At 41.8% G+C, this 18971-nt stretch overlaps 1 protein-coding gene and 1 pseudogene across 1 annotated transcript in view; one reads left to right on the top strand and one right to left on the bottom strand.

Moving 5' to 3' along the window:
• The window catches only part of Gpc6 (glypican 6), a 994843-nt gene extending 987979 nt beyond the window's left edge, over nucleotides 1-6864 (bottom strand). The window contains exon 1 of the mRNA XM_028771963.1: nucleotides 6705-6864. Coding sequence (XP_028627796.1) covers nucleotides 6705-6864 — 160 coding nt within the window. The remainder of the gene's footprint in view (nucleotides 1-6704) is intronic.
• An 8-nt stretch (nucleotides 6865-6872) lies between these two features.
• LOC114624580 overlaps nucleotides 6873-18971 on the top strand; it is an 84929-nt pseudogene continuing 72830 nt past the window's right edge.

Genomic DNA, 18971 nt, shown 5'->3' with positions numbered 1-18971 from the left:
TCTCTCTCTCTCTCTCTCTCTCTCTCTCTCTCTCTCTCTCTCTCTCTGTGTGTGTGTGTGTGTGTGTGTGTGTGTGTGTGTGTGTGTAATGGAACCTCACGACATGATAGAGGTGTCTAGGGCAGAGAGCTGCAACAGGCTTAGCTTATTGGGGTTCCAGTTGCAGTGTCTGTTTTAGCCATGGCAAACAGAACAGAGTTCACAAGGGATCCTAGGCAGGCAGGCTTGCTCTAAATAGGTAACTGGTGCTTCAGTGATTTGCACTTTAAACAACTGAGTAAGTAAACCTTGAGTTTGGCATCTGTAACCATTTGAGTCAAGGGTCAAGCTGATAAACATAGATCTGATATGCAAGGGGCTTTCTTCGGTCCCTTCTGTTGCTGACCTGGCCCTGAGGTTCCTTCCAAGTCTCTAGTGGCTCTTTCTCACATTCCCCTCCTCAGTACAGCCCTGACCACAGGTTCTGGAACTCTTCTCATGTGGTCTGGATTTCTCATGGACAGGTCACTTGTGCTCACCCCCCCATCCCCCACTGTCCCTGTCCTTACTGTCGCATTCTCAGAGTCCTGGTCATACTCTAGTTCCTCAGGGAAGCACATCTAAGGCCCTCTGTTTAGATAAAATGACCCCATGTATCTGCTTGCTTTCAGTGCTACACACTTATCTCAGCTGGATTTACTACGTTTACAACCTTACCCTGTTGAAACTTTTGTTTTTCACTGTGATCAAAGTTCCCTGGAATTCCAGACCGAGCACAAAGCATGAGGGCTTACACATAGCACCTAGACTGCTCACTACAGGAATGAGAGAAACGTCTGAGATGGAGTAAACTCGGGCTGTTTAAAGTAGAATCATTTCTATTTTTCTTTGTCACTGTTCCAAGAGTTCAGAAATAATGAGATAATTAGTTGTTATTAAAAACCTATTTTCATCCTGATTTATTAAAATTTAGAAAATTTTACGCAAGATTTACCACTGTGAATTCTTTTATTTATATATTTACCAACCCAGAGAGCTAAACATTTGTGCACTTGTTTGAATGATTGTTTTCTTTTTTCCCTTGTTCCTCTTGGTTGGTTGGTTGGTTGGTTGGCTGGTTGGTTGGTTGGTTCATTGGTTAGTTTTGAGACAAATAGCCCAGGATTGCTTAGAACTCCAGATCCCCCTTCATTAAGCTCCTGAATACTGAGATATAGGCCCACCACTTCTGGCTTGACAGTATTTTTCAAATGGTGCTATATAAAACACTGCCAACCTGGTAACTGGATAATGTTAGACAATCGATATATTGTTTAAAGTCATGTTATGTGTAGCGAAAAATATGACCAATAAGGTTAGCAAGTAAAGAAAGACAACATCCAGATTTTGAAAATATTAGAGCAGTTGTTCATACTAGCTAGACAGCCCTAAATCTCTGGTCTTTCTACAACTTTTCAGGTATATGTAACTTATGAACTAACTAAATTATTTTAGTTTTTTAAATTTTAAATAGGACAGAAATTAAGATCAGGCAATTTATCAAGGATAATTTTACAGAATAGGCCAACTAACAGAAAACAACAATTTTGTATTTTATGAGTGTTCAAAAATTTAAACACCTATTTCCTTATATAAATGAATACGACCTTTTAACCACAATATCTTAAGAACAGAATGCTGTGTGCTTTGAACCAATCCTGATACTGGCCTACATTCTAGTCACAAACTATTAAGAGACTGTACAATAAAAGAAGTGAGTCTTATGAAAAAAAAAGTATGTCAGTCTTGAAATGACAAGAGATTATTCTCTTAGTAAATCAGCTGAACTGACTATGTTTGGAAGGAACACTCTCAACTGACTCCCATATCAAAAATTTAAGAAGAGGACTCCTAATAGCCTGAATTTCAGATGACTTTGATACCTAGAAATAGAGTAATTATTTTAGAAATCTAGTGACTTGCCAAACCATAGAAATAAAAAATTGAAATTCAGCTAATTAATTTATGACTCACTTTGTTCATGCAAAGTGCTTTAAAGGTAGCCATCCATTAACAAAGTAGGAGGCAAAAATCAGATATCATTCAATAAGGCAGATAAATGGAACTTAAACCATTTATCCAAAACTAAGACGTTTAGCACAGCTTAGAAGTGGGAAGAACTAGTCAACACTGGTTTTCCACTTATGTTAATGCAGTATCTGCATATAAACTGAAAGAAAATGTGCTAATGATCAATGAAACAAAGCCAAGCCTATGTACATATGTGCTCTCTGTGTGTACACACACATACACACACACACACACATGAAGAATGTACATACATACATACTTGAAGCCAGAATAAGGCTCTTGACATATTTGACAAATTTGCATAAAACATATAGAGACAGTTTAATGCATTGTTAATGTTCAACTGTACCTCAGCTCTAAACTTGCCTGAGAGAGAAAGTAGGACAAAGCATATATTAAAAATTGTTGGTTTTAAATTTTGTCCCAGTCTGTGGTAATAGGACTTTGCCCCAGCTTTGACCCTCTGGGTAAATCTACTGTAAGCTTTGTTTGACTAACCCAATATTCCAGGTTTTGGACTAAGCTAATACTATAGGACACCCAGAAGAGGGGAAGAAGCCAGTGCATGTGTTCATAGGACCATATAGGTACAATAAGATGAGTTGGGAAATGCAGAGATGCATTATTAAGCAGTAGAGGTAGAAGGTAACCAATTCCCAGGAAGCTAAATCCTAAATTCGAAGTATTTGGGAAACAATGTTGTAACTCAATATAAATTCCGCACACATAACTTTGTAAAAATCCATAGATGGATGGATTGGCCAACAACACATATAAGAATGGTAAAGATTAGGTCTTGTATGTTGTGGATCTGACTAATGACGGAAGCCTAATTCTGTAAAACAATGGACCAAACTGGAGGTTGGTGCATCAACTGTGAAACCAGCACTCCTGGGTTTGAGATTTTGTCTCGTCAATTGTTAGCTGAGTCACCCATGAGCCTGATACTGTTGCTGTCTTTTTAATCTATCAAATACCAAAACTTCAGTAATGCTTTATCTTCTTTTTGAACCTGTGTTTATCTGTATATGTAGGTGTCATTGACCACATATGGAGGTCAGAGGACAGCTTGGTTTTCCCCTTCAAAGAGGTGTGTCCCACCAATCAAACTCAGGTTATTTAGTCTGGCAGCAAGCATTTAACCAGCTGAGCCATCTGGCTTGCTTAAGTGTTGTGTATAAATAGGTGATGGACACAAAATTTCTATATATGAAATGTTAAACAAAGTTTCATTAGATAAACGGGAAAAGAAGAAGAATCATGTTAAGCTAAGAAGCTACTCTGAACGACTAAATATTATAATGAAAGATCTCAAAAAAATCTACATGTAAGAAACCCTACAGTAACAGTTTCTGAATTCCCGTATTTATGAAGGTGATATGTTTCCCTGTGGGGGATAGGGTATAGGTGAGTGTGAATATGCATGTATGAGTGGGTGTGAATGTGTAAGAGTGTATGTGTAAGAGTGTGTGTGTGTTGCTAGAGACATAGTGCCCCGTGCACACCAGACAAGCACTCTACAGATAATCTGCACCCCAGCACAAGCAGTTGCTATAATCTGCTATGAAACTCTTTGAGAAGTGTAAGCACCAAGAAATGGGAACTCTTGATAAGACTGTTCCTACCCTAGCTCCTGCTGCTCTAAGCTTAGGCTCTTCCCAGGACACAGAAGGAAAAAAAAAAAAAAAAAACAAGCAAGGCCATTGTGGAGCCTTTTGGCTAGATGTCAGGAAACACTGCTTGTACCACAGGAATTCTGAAGTATTAGAGTGGATCACTGAGAAGGGCTCAGGAGTCAGCTCCTTTGGACATCATCCAAACAGGAGAGTCTATCTAATCTGCCGGCCTGAGTTTAAAATCAAGGCTGCAGGAAGATTGATGGAGCAAACTCCCCCTCTGAAGGCACTTCCTAGATTTATATATTACCTACAGTCCCCCTCTGGCAGTTAGAAGAGCTTCTCTCTATCCTGAAAAGGGCAACATTGTTTTACAATTGTGAGCTTGGAGTAAAACGTTAATAATGCTGAGGTGAAATATAATGTCCTTATTACATCGCAGTTATTTTCACGAAGCAAGCTACTTACAAACATGGCTCAACTGGAATCTGGAGCCTGAACAGCAGTTCTTTAAATTCCTGCCATTTCTCAAGCAAACCACTGGATGTCTAAGCAAGGCAATGGATGACTAAGAGTTTAAGAGAGGGTAATCACCACACAGACTCTTCCCTATACTACATAATGAAATGTAAATGTTACCAAGAGCTAGGGAGAAAGGAAGAGTGTGTTTATTTAATAACACCATATTTCCTAAGTGCTTATTCCAACAGCAATAGTAAATGCAATTTACTTTAGCACTGAGTAAAGTTTACTTTGGAAAAAACAAAAAGCTTTGCCCCCAGACGGAAGCCCTTCAGTTATCTTACAATTCATTCTTTTCCTACCAAATGTGCCTTTGACTCCATGGGACTATGGACCTTAGTCCTGTCCACCAGTATTGTAGGACACCCGGCTTGAGGTCAAGTCCTCAACTCCTCCTCATTCCTGTGATTTCAGTGGGGTGGATGTATTTCAGGAATTCAGAGTATTAAAACTCTGTGATTTTTAAGGCAATGGGGAAGTCAAAAAGTATACAACCAAAACCCTCTGCAGTTAACTACTGAAGAATGTGTACAGCCACTGAGAATGTTCTCAGGCAAAGTAATTGGGGACTATAGAAATTATTTACAACGGTCATCTGCCCCTGGATAGTCAGGCGACCGGAAGGTGGAGGGTCAAGGCAAGTCTCCTGAGAGTCTCAGTATATCTACTACAGAATACCGATGCAATTTAAAAATACTTAGCTGTTTTCTTCTTGGAGATAATCTTATCTGAAATCATGTTGGGAAATACGTGTGCTTAAAAGATGCAGTTTTAAAATGGCCAGATTAGAGGAGAAAACGAGTTCCTTAAAGGAATCCCTACTCTAAGCCTTTTAAAAGTTGAATTTCCTGAGATGTGGTGAGTTAAAAAGGTGAGGTTGATCCTTATCAATTAATTAAAAAGAATGAAATAACAGTAGACAAAGGGAGCGTGGTTAAGAAACTTAAGGAGCTGCAGGGGCAGTGCCTTTCTAGTCATTGATTAACAAATTAGGGAGTGCTGAAGTGGGGTGGGCGAAATCCCAGAGCCTGCAGAGTATATAGTCTGATAATTCACTACAGTTTCTCCCGCTTACTTGATCCAGGGAACGAAACGCCTGGCTGTGAACTGGGAAGGGAAAATAAGCTTCAACATAAAGCACCACGCTGTTTGTGATACATGAGGTGGCTTATTTTTCTGTTGGTAATGCCCAAATTGATAGAAATCTGTTCATTGCAATGTAAGTAAAGACCCTCACCCCTAGAGTTTCGAAGCCGGTCGTCATAAACCACTAATTCCACAACGTATTAAAACTAAGATGTTTTAAGATATTTGCAAGTGTTTTCCATCAGTCCACCAGTTCTTTGGAAAAACACAGTTTCTGGTGGAGATCCAGCGATCTGAGGTCACTTAGGACGACTTCAGCTACCCGGTTCCAGCAGCCCGCACCCTCATAGCATCTCTAGTCTCCCTTTGGCCTCTTTCAGCTCAGTTCCCTCGCAGCCAAAGGATTATCTGTCCCCGACACGTTTCATTCATGGAGCCCCAAAGAAGCTAGGATTCGGTTGGAGCTAAGAGCCGGAAAACACACACCCAGGCTGCTGCGCAAGTTGCTGGAGCCCGAACAACCTGGCTCCGGCAGAGGGTGGGGGCTCTAGAGCTCGGGAGGAAGGAATGCTAGTGACTGGGCGAGCCTCGGACCGAAGTGCAGACCCCGGAGACGAACGCCCCCATCGGGTCACTCGCTTAAGTTGGCTCCGCGTGCGCCAGGCGGCCAGAGCGGGAGGCCATGCTTGGGACCCGGCGCCACGCCGGGTGGCCCGGTTGTCTCCTCAGCCTTAGTGACCAACCGCAGTCCGGGGCACCCTAATGGGAAAGTCCGCCCCAAATCTGAAGCAGACAGAGTACTAAGTCCCCCTGCCCCCAACTACACCGGGATTCCAACGTGCAGATCCTAGGGACCCGAGAAATTGTCCCCTTAGTGGCCCGTCCCCAGCCCAGGAGCCGGGCGCCCGGTCCACGAAAAGGACCTGGAGAGCAGAGAGCCAGAGTAGGGGAACCTCCGCGTCTCTCCACCGCCCCCGCCGGCGCGAAGGCGGGAGTGGAGAAGGCGCCACTCAGACGGTGGCGCTGAGCGAACTGCGGCCGCAGTTCTCCCAAGTTTGCCCCAGCGAGGGGGATGCGATGGGCGCCCGGCTCCGTACTCTGCCTCCGCTAGCGGTCTTCACTCGATCGTCCCCTGCTCTAGCGTCCGGGCCCGGCTCTAGGCCAGCCACGGAGGTAGCAGGGCGCGGGAGCAGATGCAGGGAGCGAGGGGCGAGGGACGAGGGTGCTCCCGCGTGTGCACACAATGAGGCGGCGGGCACGCACACCTTCCTCCCGCCCAAGAAACGGGATCAGCCTCCGCCGACTGGATGCAGGGACGCGGGGTTCCTGGGAGGCACCCGCAGAAAGTGAGCACCAACTGAGCAACAGGGAGTAGGGAGAGGGCGCCCCGCCGCCTCTCGGGGCTGCAGCGGGCCCCGGGCCCGCGCTTACCTGCGATCTCCTGGTAGGGGATGTCCGCCAGGCTGAATCCCTTGGCACCGTAAGCCTGACGGACCTCGCTGCAGCTCCGAGCCTTCACGTCCGCCGCGGCCGGGAGGGTCAGCAGCAGCCCGGAGAGAGGAAGAATCACAGCCCGGATCCAAGAAGGCATGTTGCAACATGCAAGTCCACCTCGGCAGCCCCCAGCTCCCTGTGCGCTCTTCACCTTGCCCCTCGAGCCGAAAGCCCGCCAGAGCCTGCGGCGCGCTCCTTAGCCGCTGCCCAGCGTCACCCCCTTCCGCCAGCCGAGGGGACGAGCCGCGCAGCCCTCTGGACTGCACTCAGCAAACTTTTATAAGCCAGATGGAGAATGGCAAGCCAACCACGGCTGCCTTGGGAAGGCTGCAAGCTCCGCTAGCCACTCCGGTAGGAAACCGTGAGAGAAAGAGGAGAAAAGAGGAAAAGGCAAAGAAACCTCTTTTTTTTTTTTTTAAATACCACAGTGGGGGTGTTCAGCCCTGCGGTCCAAGTTCCGAGCCTCAGAGTCGTGGGGTGCTGCGAGCTCGCCTAGCCGGTGTGCGCGACGAAGGTGGGACCGCGCGCCGGCTCCCCCTCCCCACCCCGGAGGGAGATGGAAAGGCCGGCGCGAGTGTGTGCGCGCGTGTTTGTGGGTGTGAACGCGGGGCTCTCAGGGAGGTGTGTGCGTGGAGGTATGTGATGGAGATGTACGGGATCCAGGGGAAACCTCAGCTTCACACAGACTGAGGGAGCCAGTGAGAGTCTTCTTGAAATAGGAAGAGAGAAAATCCTGGAGACTGACACTGGAAGCAGGGAAGGAGAAAGGAGGGGAGGGAGAGAGGGAGAAACGTGCTACCCAGTGCACAGCCGAAATTCAGAGGCAGAGTCGGCCGCAAAACCTGGAATGGATCGCGAGCCACTAGGCAGGAGGGGAAAAATTACCAGCAAAAGGTCCCTATTTTCTCAATCACTTCTTGGTCTCCATACCCGTCCGTGATGTTCCCTTTCCTGACGTAAATAAGCCACCAAAAAAGACAAAGTGTTTGAGGAGAGTAATTGTGATCACGCTATATTTTTCTGGAGATAAAGAATATCGCATTTCCAATTGTTGCTCTTGCCCCAGTGTACCTATCACAACGCCAGGGAAGAAATAAGCAGAAAAGAAACCTAGGAGCAGACCAGAGAGCCTTCTCTCTAAGCGGCAGCTGCGTTCTGCTACCGGGTTTTTTGTTTGTTATTTGTTTTTCTAAGAACAGGTAGTTAGTGCACATATTAGAGAGTCATACGTCTTTTCTCCCTCTCCCCCAACTAACTCTCTCTCTCTCTCTCTCTCTCTCTCTCTCTCTCTCTCTCTCTCTCACACACACACACACACACACACACACACACACACACACACACAAAGAAGGAAGGGGCAAGCATAAGCAATAGAGGAGGGGGGGAAGGAGGGAGAGGGGGTTAGGCTCCACCTACAAAACACTCTGGATTCTTAAGTCACTAGGCTAAGGAAGTGTGGAGGTAAAACAATGGCCACAGGCCTTGCTCAAAGCAGGGAGGGAGGGGCATGGCGTCTTAATTCTCTCTCATCTGATATCCTCAACGTGCTAACTAACCTTAACTTTCTCTCCAAAGTTCTCAGAAGTCTCAAACCTAGTCAAGTTTCTCCTTCCAGTTCTGTGAAATGGGATCAAAGTGAAGATTCAAATTTGACTAATTTCCTGGCCTTTTTTATGCTAATGAGCTCAGAGACCAAAATGACTTAAGTCTGTCTTGAAACCCACCGCTCCTGAAACTAATCAGGAAGAGAAGTGCTATCCAACAGCGGGGCCTTGTGGACACTGGTCTCACAGTTCCCGAGAAGTCATTACAGGGTCAGGCCTAGTTCTATAGTATTGAGCTATATATCTGCAGGGCGATGTTTTCCTGATGACTAGTGACCAGAAAGATTCCGGAAGCCTAAATCCTTGTATTTGCCTCTATCATGAGCACCTTCATCATCCTCAGCCTCGTTGATCACGTCTTCTTTTCTAAGAACGCCTCTTTTAACCCATCAATACTGAGACGCAAGAGGAGGATCCAGGCTCACTTTAGAAATGCTTTTAAAATGACGCCGTCCTTATAGAGTGATCCTCAAAAATTCATAAAAAGTTGCTTTCATAAAAAGGAGCTTTAAGCCTTTTGCAGTCAGTCTCAAAGGAGATAGTGGGGGGGGGGGCTGAAGAGATGGCTCAGCAGTTAAGATCACATGGTGTTCTTGCAAAAGACAAGAGTTTGAGTCTCAACTCCCATAACAATATGGCTCACAAACTCCTGTAATTCCAGTTTCAGAGATATCTGACCCCTCTGGCCTCTGGAGACACCCACTTTCAAGGAGGTAGATAGCAACTCTAAGGCAGACACTAAAGGTTGTGTCACTGGCAAACATATATGCTTTAAAAAGACCACTGAGATGGTTTATGATTGCCTAAAGATTGGCTAATCCTTTTATATTTGATGAGCAATCCATACTTTTATAAGGAAGCAGCTGTTGCCATTGTAGACATGTAAGAAGGCTAACTCATGGAACAGTACTAGATTCACCAAGCATGAATAGCTGAGCTCAATTCTACTGGAAGGGTCAACCAGTTTGGGGCTGTTTTGTGAACTTTAGTCAGACCAAGGACTTAGGTAATTTACTTAGCCCACGTATTGTGTAATACTGCATTGTTTGAAGTAGTGTTCAAAAATGAAGCCAGAATTCTACCTGAGGTAACACCTTGATGAAGCGTTGTTGCAATAGGCAGGGGCTGTGATAGAAAGTCATAGAAAATAAGAGAGTACTAACCAAAGAGTACACATGGAGAGACCCATGGGTCCAACTGCAGAGAATGGCCTTGTCAGGCATGAGTGGGAGGGGAAGCTCCTGGTCCTGTGGATGCTCAATACCCCAGTGTAGGGAAATGCTATGACAGTGAGGTGAGAATGGATGGGTGTGGGGGGGGAGCTCCCTCATAGAAGCAGGGGGACGGGGTATGGGATAGGGGTTTTTGGAAGGAAACTGGGAAAAGGGATAACATTTGAAATGTAAATAAATAAAATATCCAATAAAAAAGGAGACAGAGAGAGTACCTATGATTTAGACAAATGTGTTGGCCAAGGGCTGAACCCCAGTTGCTGTGTTTATACCAGGTACAGTAATGAAAGATACAATGGAAGGGGATTATGTAGAGAAAACAAACAGAGAAACAAGAGAAGATTTAGTAGGAGGCCCCATGGAACACGGAAATCATTGTGATGGTTTTACGTATTAGAGACTTAAGCTAGGAAGATGGGAAGAATGTGAAGCTAAGCTTTAAAGAATGGATTTGTATGATATGGTGCTAGGGTCAGTAGAAAAATAAACAGTTATTGAAATGCTGACATCGGGTCTTGTGGAAACACAGATTTTGGCCACGAAGGCTCCTGTTTCCCACCCATTTTCTAAGCCCAGCTGGTGTTCAGAATCCTTGGGGCCATAAAATAAACAGAACTCTAGAGACTTTGAGTTTTACTGAAACCAACAACTTGGTCTTCAGCAAGCAAGAGTGACAGGCCCATCAGGCGTCCTGTGTCAATCACCCTGAGAAATGTGTTTGTGAGACTAGTCCACCTCAAGGAAAGAATCTCATTTGACCTAGGTCACTGTAGGCCATCCATTTCCTGTTCAATTAAATATTGTGGGAGTTGGGGTAGAGGAACCATTTGTGATCAAAGTGATTTAAGATGAGATTTCTGGAAAATATTTTCCTGATTATTGAGCAAGATAACTATGGGGAGACGGCTCCGAGGTGAGAGAGAGAGCTTACTGGTGGTCTTTTGGAGATCCAAGTTTAGTTTCAACACTCATATGAAGTGAATCAGTGAATCACAACCACCTGTAACACAGCTCCGCAGAATCCAACACCCTCTCCGAGCATGTGTGTGCACACATGATTGAGCACACACACACATACACACGCTAAAACGTTCTGGCTAGTTTTATATCAACTTGACACAGGCTAGAGTCATCTGAGAGAAGAGAACTTCGACTGAGAAAGTGCTTCCATAAGATGTAGCTGTAGGCAAGCCTGTAGGCCTTTTCTTTGTGAGCATTTGATAGGGGAGGGTCCAGCACATTTATGATGGTACCATTCCTAGGCTGTTGGTCCTGGTTTATTTAAGAAAGAAGATTAAGCAAGCCTTAGGAAGCAAGCCAGGGAAGAACACTACCACTCCTTATACTCTGCATCACCTCAGGCCTCCAGGTTCCTGTACTATTTGAGCTCCTGCCCCTTATGCTTTCAGTCATGAAAAACTCCCTCCCCAAGTTGCTTTTAGTCACAGTGTTTCATCACTGTAATAGTTACACTACTGTGGTGTGTGTGTGTGTGTGTGTGAGAGAGAGAGAGAGAGAGAAAAACATCTTGTTTTTAAAGCAGGAGGGTCTCTCTTGGTTTTCTATTTGAGTCACCAATTCAACGCTGGACCTCTTATTACATAATCAATAAGTATCCTGCAGTTTAGGAATACTAGTGTTTAGTTTTTCTGCTTTTTTTCCCAACGAAAACAATATAAGCACGGACACCAATCTAAAGCTTGAACAAGAGAAATTGAAGGCAAGAGACAAATATGAGAGAACAAATTAGAGGCAGCCTTGTTGAATCCAAGTTGGGAGATTTTCCGGCATACCGCAAATTGCAGTGAGCATCAAAGACAGAGGTACTAGGAGGATGGAAAAGAGGCTCACTAGAAACCCCAGAGAAGCATTAGTGTCATCGTTAGGCATGTGTCAGGCCACGTGGAATCACAAGTATAACGCTCAGAGAGATGGAAACTTCAGGTACAAAGGCTAAAGGCTTTGACTATACAGACAGAGTTTCTGTCAATTTTCAGGTGTGTTTTCCACAGGAGGCTTGCAGACCTTAGGGAAGACTGACACCAGTGGTCTAATGAACTGAAGTGCCATCTCATCTTCTACAGTAGATTAGTTTACATTTGTATCTTTTCGGCCCCATCCATCTTCTCTACAGGAAATTCGATTTTTTTAATAAGTAAAATTACATTGTTTTGAAATGAATGTCGTACTTCTATTGAATACATTTGATACACTTTACACAGCAAAATATAACTTCTTACCATTACATCACATATGGAAACAAACAACTGTTAACATTTTTCTATATAAAACAACATTCTCACCTATGACGTTTTTCTTGTAACTTTTGAGACTCAATGAATTTCATTGCAATCTCAAAACATTAAAAGTATATTTTAAACATTGACTTGGGTCAAATGGGGAAAACAAAGAGTTTTACAACTACAAAGTTTACAGTTGGTTTGCTCAGTTTTATCATTTCATGAATGAGAAACTGGTTGGATTTTAGCTTCTATTTTTGTGTGTTTTAGATCGAAGTGGACAATTAAGTTCGAAGGACATCTTGTAAAGGAAAGAATGAAATCCGAGTGTGTGTGTGTCTCTCAATTGTAGCTTCCCACAAATCAACATTGCTTAACTAACCTACCTCTTGAAAAGCAGGTTTTGCACTGAAAATGCTGTCAGAAACTGAAGAGTAACTGCCAGATACTCAGATAATGGAGGACTGCTGAGTTACAGAGAAGGAAAAGGTAAAGGAGGGTGAATAGAAAATAGAAAGGATAAAAATTTTATCTCCTTTTCCTTTTGTCAACTGTGATCTACTGAACACTAACGGTTCAGTCCACAGTTTAAGAATGTTATTATCTAACGCCCATAGACATCAATTAAAATGACACCCCTAGTGCAGCCCAGCAACACTGGGGTTGCTGGATTCAATGGGAGGATCTAGGCACCAAGAACAACAGATTCTTCTTGTCTGCGGTTTTCCTCCAAGATTATGAAGCCATAGCCTTCAGAGAAGAAATCATGGGATCTTCTTAATCCGGTTCTGTCTAATAGTCATGACAGGGTTTAGCCAAAAGGACGGAAAGAGCTGCAATTGTTTGAAACACAGACAATGAGGGTATTTCACATATTCATAAGCACTACTACTCATATTTACTTGAAATACTGCTATCAATCCTCTAGGAGTATTATACATAAAATGTGTTTAGACATACAATGATTTAAAATGCTAGTCCCAATTTTCATATTTATTAATGATCCAAATATCTACTCTCCATCAATTCTTAAGTAATTTTCATACTCAGAAATGTGCTTTAGGTTATTGAGTACATTTAAATATTAAATAACAAATTATTTAGTCTCAAAAATGCTACTAACTCCACTGTATACCTTGGAAAGTCTTGGCCAAGGCAACAGTGCCTTGAGTGTCTTTCTTGTCCGTCACCAGGATCAGGAAAGGTGTAATTTGTATTTGATTCTTCACTATATTAATAGACTCCCTTAAGACTTATTATTTGAAGACTATCATGTGTTTTGGGAGTGTTTCCAAATCAGCTATTTACAGGTAAGATGGACAAAAATGAAAATCCTGTTGTAGAAGTATCAACATGTTTTTCTGTAGCCCATTACAAATTCAGTTCTGAGCACTGTGAATGACAGTTCTGTGGCTGTGCAGTCGGCCTGACATACCTAGATTATTGGAAACATGCATCTTGGCAGTCAAGACTCAGTTTTGCAAAGCTCTCAGATCATCTGTCTGGGAACAATGGCGTTCCTTAAAGGCAATGGCTTCACACATTACTGACATCCATCAGCTGAAAACAATTTCTCCTTATAAAAGTCATTTATCCGACATTAAAGACCCTGGGTTAATAACCTGTCATTAATTATTTCAACACTAAATAAGCATGATGCCAGGCTTAGTTTTTGAGTAAACAACAAAGGATGGTTCACAGACAACAAATTGCTGTTATATATTATTTTTTTATATAGAGACCTACCATCTTTTATTACTTTCTATGGAACTTTAAAAAGACTGTGTTGCATTTCTAATGTTTTGACCAAGCTGTTTTTTATTCAACTTATTATCTATATGTAAGAAAAAGATGAACATAAAAAGTTACATAGAAAAATAAATTATAAAATCTCTTCAATTGTTTTAGTAATCCACAGAAAGCAAACCTAAAGAAAATTTTATAATACCGATAGAATAAGCAGTAAGCATTGCTGTTTATAATAATCCAACGGATACAAAATTAGTTTAACGATTACAAGTGATCCAAACGTTTTTTAATAATCAAAATAGTCAAAGTTTAAAATTTTAATTTGGCTTATAACCTCAAAATGCAATGATTAAGGTCATCAAATCTATTATAAGTTACTAAGCAAACCAGTGAACATTTTAAATGGATTTTGCTACATGTACTTGTAAATACAGGCCAATAAAAATTCTCTGCTGAGTGTTACTACACCGTAAAGTAAAAGTTGTTTTTCTGTGGCAAGTAATGGAAGGGACTAGGCGGAATGTTCCTAAGCCCAAGCAGACACAGCTTTTCTCTATTTGCTGGCTTCAGTCACACACACCTAAGAGACCATACAAACGACGGTCGCTGGTCCTGCAACTATGATATTAATGTACCAACTCTGCCAAGAGAGACCAAAGCCTTCATGGAGACAACTCAATTATGTCAATCCAGGACCAAACCAGCAACTTCCCTGATAAACTTTGCTTCCTTATTTAACAAAGACAGTAATCATGTTGTTCAGTGATTTATATTGGAAATATCGAGATGATTCTATAAAAATGCTAACTGATCCTTTAATAGGGAATGTTATTGCTCAGGGCAGTTATGAGGGGAAAACTTTTCAAAATAATTACTGCTCATATGAACTTCTGAATTCTGATCATTTACCTTCATGATTGGAAATACACAGACGTGTGGAGTACTAAGATGAGGACCTTCTTTTGAAGGCCTCTAGTTCACTCCGAATACCAACACTGGTCATCTCACAATCAGTTGTCACTCTGGTTTCAGGATATCTGACACCTTCTGCTGGTTTCAGACAGTACTTCACTCATGCACACACACACACACACACACAATATTAAAAGATAAATTTTTTTAAACTATAAAGAAGTACAAAATAATTATTTCTTAGGGTCCTTCAAATGTCCACAGATGTACTCCTAAGTTCTGCATAAAACATAATTTATTAAACATTTTCATAGATCATTAAGAACTATACACAAGAACAATAAATAATAGGCTTGTAGCTGACCCTATAAGTACCAAGTACCAGTACTTTTAGGATGCTGATTAAGAAAATCACAGTGATCTTGATCTGTACTATTACTTGGTAAGCCAATATCTAGACAAGTTTAATGACACTTGATTTATATAAAACACGTGTGGACAGCAGTCTTCCCCTGCCTCTGAGTCTTTGTTTCTATGTTGTTTTCCTGAAACAGGCTCTCCTTCTGTGGCCCAGGCTGACCTCAAACTCAAGACTGATTATTCCTCCTCAGCCTCCCTGAGTATTTGCTTCCAGAATCTTCAAATATTTATTTATTTATTTATAAACAGGTTCTAATTTTTCCCAGATTGATCTCACACTTCCTATACCATTCATTATGACCTTAACATTCTGACCTTCCTGCCTCAGTCTCTAAAGTGCTAGGATTATGGGTATCAGCCACCATGCCCAGTTTTTCTTCCATGCCTTCTAAGTCACAAGATTTGGGAATATATTTAGTTCATATAAAGTATTGTCTTTTGATTGAAGAATATGGCTATATTTATCTTCGTATCCTGAACTCACCTCCAGGTAATCACACCTAACACTTGCTACTCTGTTAACTTCGCACATTTTATTACATCTCAGGGAGAAATAATTAAATGTTTGTAAGAGAATGAATTTAGTGTTTTTCAAGTTACTTGGGACATGAAGGGGGAAAAGTCTGAGCTTTTAAGTTGGAAGTTTCATCTACTGAAGATGTATTTGCAAAGAGGGCCGCCGAAGTGGGGGGGGGGACAGCGGGAACAGGAGACGGTGTGCCTTTGGTTTCTCTCCTGTTCATTCGCAGTCACAGGCAATCAATGTTGAAGACATTACTAAGCAATTCAGTGCTGTTTGCTTTTAATTGGCAGACGATCTTCCAAAAATAACATCTTTGGGCTTCACAACACCCCAGTCATGGAACCGTTAGAGAATGAATGTCCTTACTGTACAGGAGAGCTTCCATGAATAATGAATAGGGCTCTAGTTTTCCTGGGAAACAAACATGTACCGGCATGTTCCTGGTAATGAACAGCATTGTAAGTGTGTACAGCTTAGAGAGACACCAAATCTGCTCTGACTTCCACCTTAATTTAAGTTGATAACTGAGTTCTCAACTCCAAAGAGGGTCAAACAACCTCATTTTAAACGTGTAACATGCTTGCCTGGCTTCTCCTGCTCTCAGGAGTTTAAAATGGTGATTTGATACTAAAATTCAAAGGATGAAGGATCATGCTACAGTCTCCATGGAGAAAAGTCGGGTTATAAAAATTTGAGTAAAAGAAGAAAAGAAAAGAACGTTTCGCTGCAGTATTTTAAAAACTGGAATTTTATCTTTATTTTAAATGGTGAAACCATCATTGAAATGTGATTCTCCAAGGCACACATAGAAAGCAGTTTGTGTCATGTAAAGCATAAGCAAATTTAGGTAGGCGTGCAACACATAATTCACAAAGTAACTAATGAAAAGTAAAATCTAAGACAGAAATGATAATGACCTTGCCATGTATTTAAAACTATTTGGCTTTTCCTTTGGAAAGATTGTGAAAGAGCTTAACGTATTTTGTAAATTACTTTCGTAATGAATTCACTTACAACGAATATAATTTTCTAGTCTATTTTCATAATGAATGACACAGACTTCCCCATTCAATAGAAATTCAGTACGTCAAAATATCAAAGTGAGATCTTCACTAGAGGAAGGCTTTGGACTTAGCAAGAAGAGTTCTAGAATTTTCTATCTATTGCTTTGAGGTGACATGTTCAAGTTGGCTTAAATGATTAGTTAACCATCATGCTAAATTATCATCCCCTGCATTTGTAGCAGCTCAGATGGAAATTTTTCTATTTGTGTAACGGCCATGTGTTTTCTCAGGCCACAAATCCAAGTATGAGGAATGAAACTGATTTTCTTGTAATGGAACTTAATTTCTATTTTAAGTCTCTTTTATGCTCAGGAGGGAGAAAAAGCTAATCTTGCCAGTTCCAGGTAAATTTAGTTGCATAAAAATTTTTCTCAGACAAATCTCCCACTCCAGAATAAGTTCTTTGTTTCCACATGGCTATGTGGAAGAAAGGAACAAACATACTGCAAATGTCCTGACTAGAGTCTAAAAAAAGTGTTTCACTTGTGATTTTCCACTCCAGAGAGACACATGTTTGATGATTACCCGGATTACCTGCAGAAGAATATTAATCAATCTGTATCAGGAAGGATGTCTCTTTCCATCCTAACTTCTCCCTCCTGGGGGAATAGTAATTTTCAGGGCTCTATAAAAGTATGCTATGAAATTTGCTCAAAAAGGGTTTAAGCCCTAAATGATAGTCTTAGTTATGGACTTTGTGTGTGTGTGTGTGTGTGTGTGTGTGTGTGTGTGTTTGTATGTATGTATGTATATGTTCTTGTTATTAGACTTTATATAATAGTGAAGAATTCAATCATTTTAAATCACAAGAAAAATACTAAATGTTGAAGGGAGCAATGGGAAAACATGGGGATCTTGTTGTGAAGGTAGGAAGGAACAGCTCAATACAGAAGGAGAGGGAGAACGAAAGGGAAAGTAACGCTAAGGGTGTTTGAAAATGCCACAGTGCATTTATTTACCTATAGTTACATATAATACATGCAAATGTGTGTATACATATAGAGTGTAAATGATGTCATCCTACTTGAGCTGGTAAGAGTTATAGATTAAGAAAATCCATGAAATGACCAACTTCTGTGTTGGCCAGGGGAGTCCAAGGGACACCCAAAACCGTGCAGGCTGAAGCTGTTGTCTTTGATGGCCTCCCAGAAGTTGAAGATGATTCTCTGTTGCTGAAGATACAGTGCACTTGGAACATAGGATTCAAAGGATTGGAACTGGATATAACCTGGAAGCCTCCTTCCTCAGAACTAGCCTCCATGATACCAAAGTGTCATGCCAGCTGCCAAGGAAGGAACCTACTAATAATTGTACCCAGCTGTAACACCCATAAAGTCCAACAATGACCACCATGGCATGATAGCTCTAAAGCACAATAGTAACTTTCATATCTTCTCAGTAACTAACAGCTGTCTGGTTAGATTTAAGGTCTTTTCAATGGGAGGGAAATCATGCCTGGTGCTTGAAATCTACCCAACCATCTAAGCTAGTAAGGTCATAGATCTTAGAGAAGAATCTAAAACCACTTTACTAAACCAGGAGAACTCCTAACTGCATTCTTAATGTTTATCCTTGTCCACACAGAAAAGTGTAGCTCCTACCCTTCACCAAGGACAACCTTCACTGCAATAGATGGAGACCATTATACAAAACTATAACTGGTCAAAATGCATAGAATGACTGGTTATGAAGTGTCCAGCCACAGTAGCTGCATCTACAGTACAGCTTTTCTCGGTTGTGTTTTCTTTTTGTTTTTGTTTGTTTGTTTCGTCTATTTGACGAAAGTTAGAGTTATTAGGAAAGAGGAACGTCAGTTGAGAAAACTTCTCCATCTTGATTGCCCATAGAGAACTTCATGGGACATTTTCTTGCTTAATGATTGATACAGGAGGGTCTATCTCATAGTGGACAGTTCTACACCAAGCAGACAGTCTTCAGTTGTTTAAGAAAGCAAGACGAAGAAGCCATGGGGAGTAAACGAGTAAGCAGCCCTTCTCCATGGCTTCTGCTTCAGTTCCTGTTTCCAGTTTCCTGCCTTAAATTCCTACCCTGACTTTCCTCAGTGATGAAGTGTTACCTAAAAGTATGAGATGAAACAAACTCTTTCCTCTTATGTTGCTTTTGGTAAAGCTGTTCATTGTAGTCATGGAAAACATAACTCAGGCACTCCTACACTTAAAGCTTGCTCAGGGAACATTCCTGAATGGGAAGCAGTAAGACTGTGTGAGCCAGGGGACCGAGAAATCTTCTGTGATAATTTGTCTCCTGGAAATAACAGGAAAATGATACCTTGGTACCTCAACAACGATGCTGCATAAACTGCACTTGAACACGACAGGACCAATACGCACATGGATGTCAGAAATCACAAGAGGCCCCAAAAGAAGAACAACAGGCAATTAGGGAACAGTGAGAGCAGGAGAAATGTGTGTGTGTGTGTGTGTGTGTGTGTGTGTGTGT

Source organism: Grammomys surdaster, unplaced genomic scaffold (assembly GCF_004785775.1).
Source record: "Grammomys surdaster isolate TR1022 unplaced genomic scaffold, NIH_TR_1.0 65, whole genome shotgun sequence".
In the NCBI taxonomy this organism is placed as follows: domain Eukaryota; kingdom Metazoa; phylum Chordata; class Mammalia; order Rodentia; family Muridae; genus Grammomys; species Grammomys surdaster.
The sequence above is the reverse complement of the archived record's forward strand: the minus strand, read 5'-3'. Positions and strand labels throughout refer to the sequence as shown.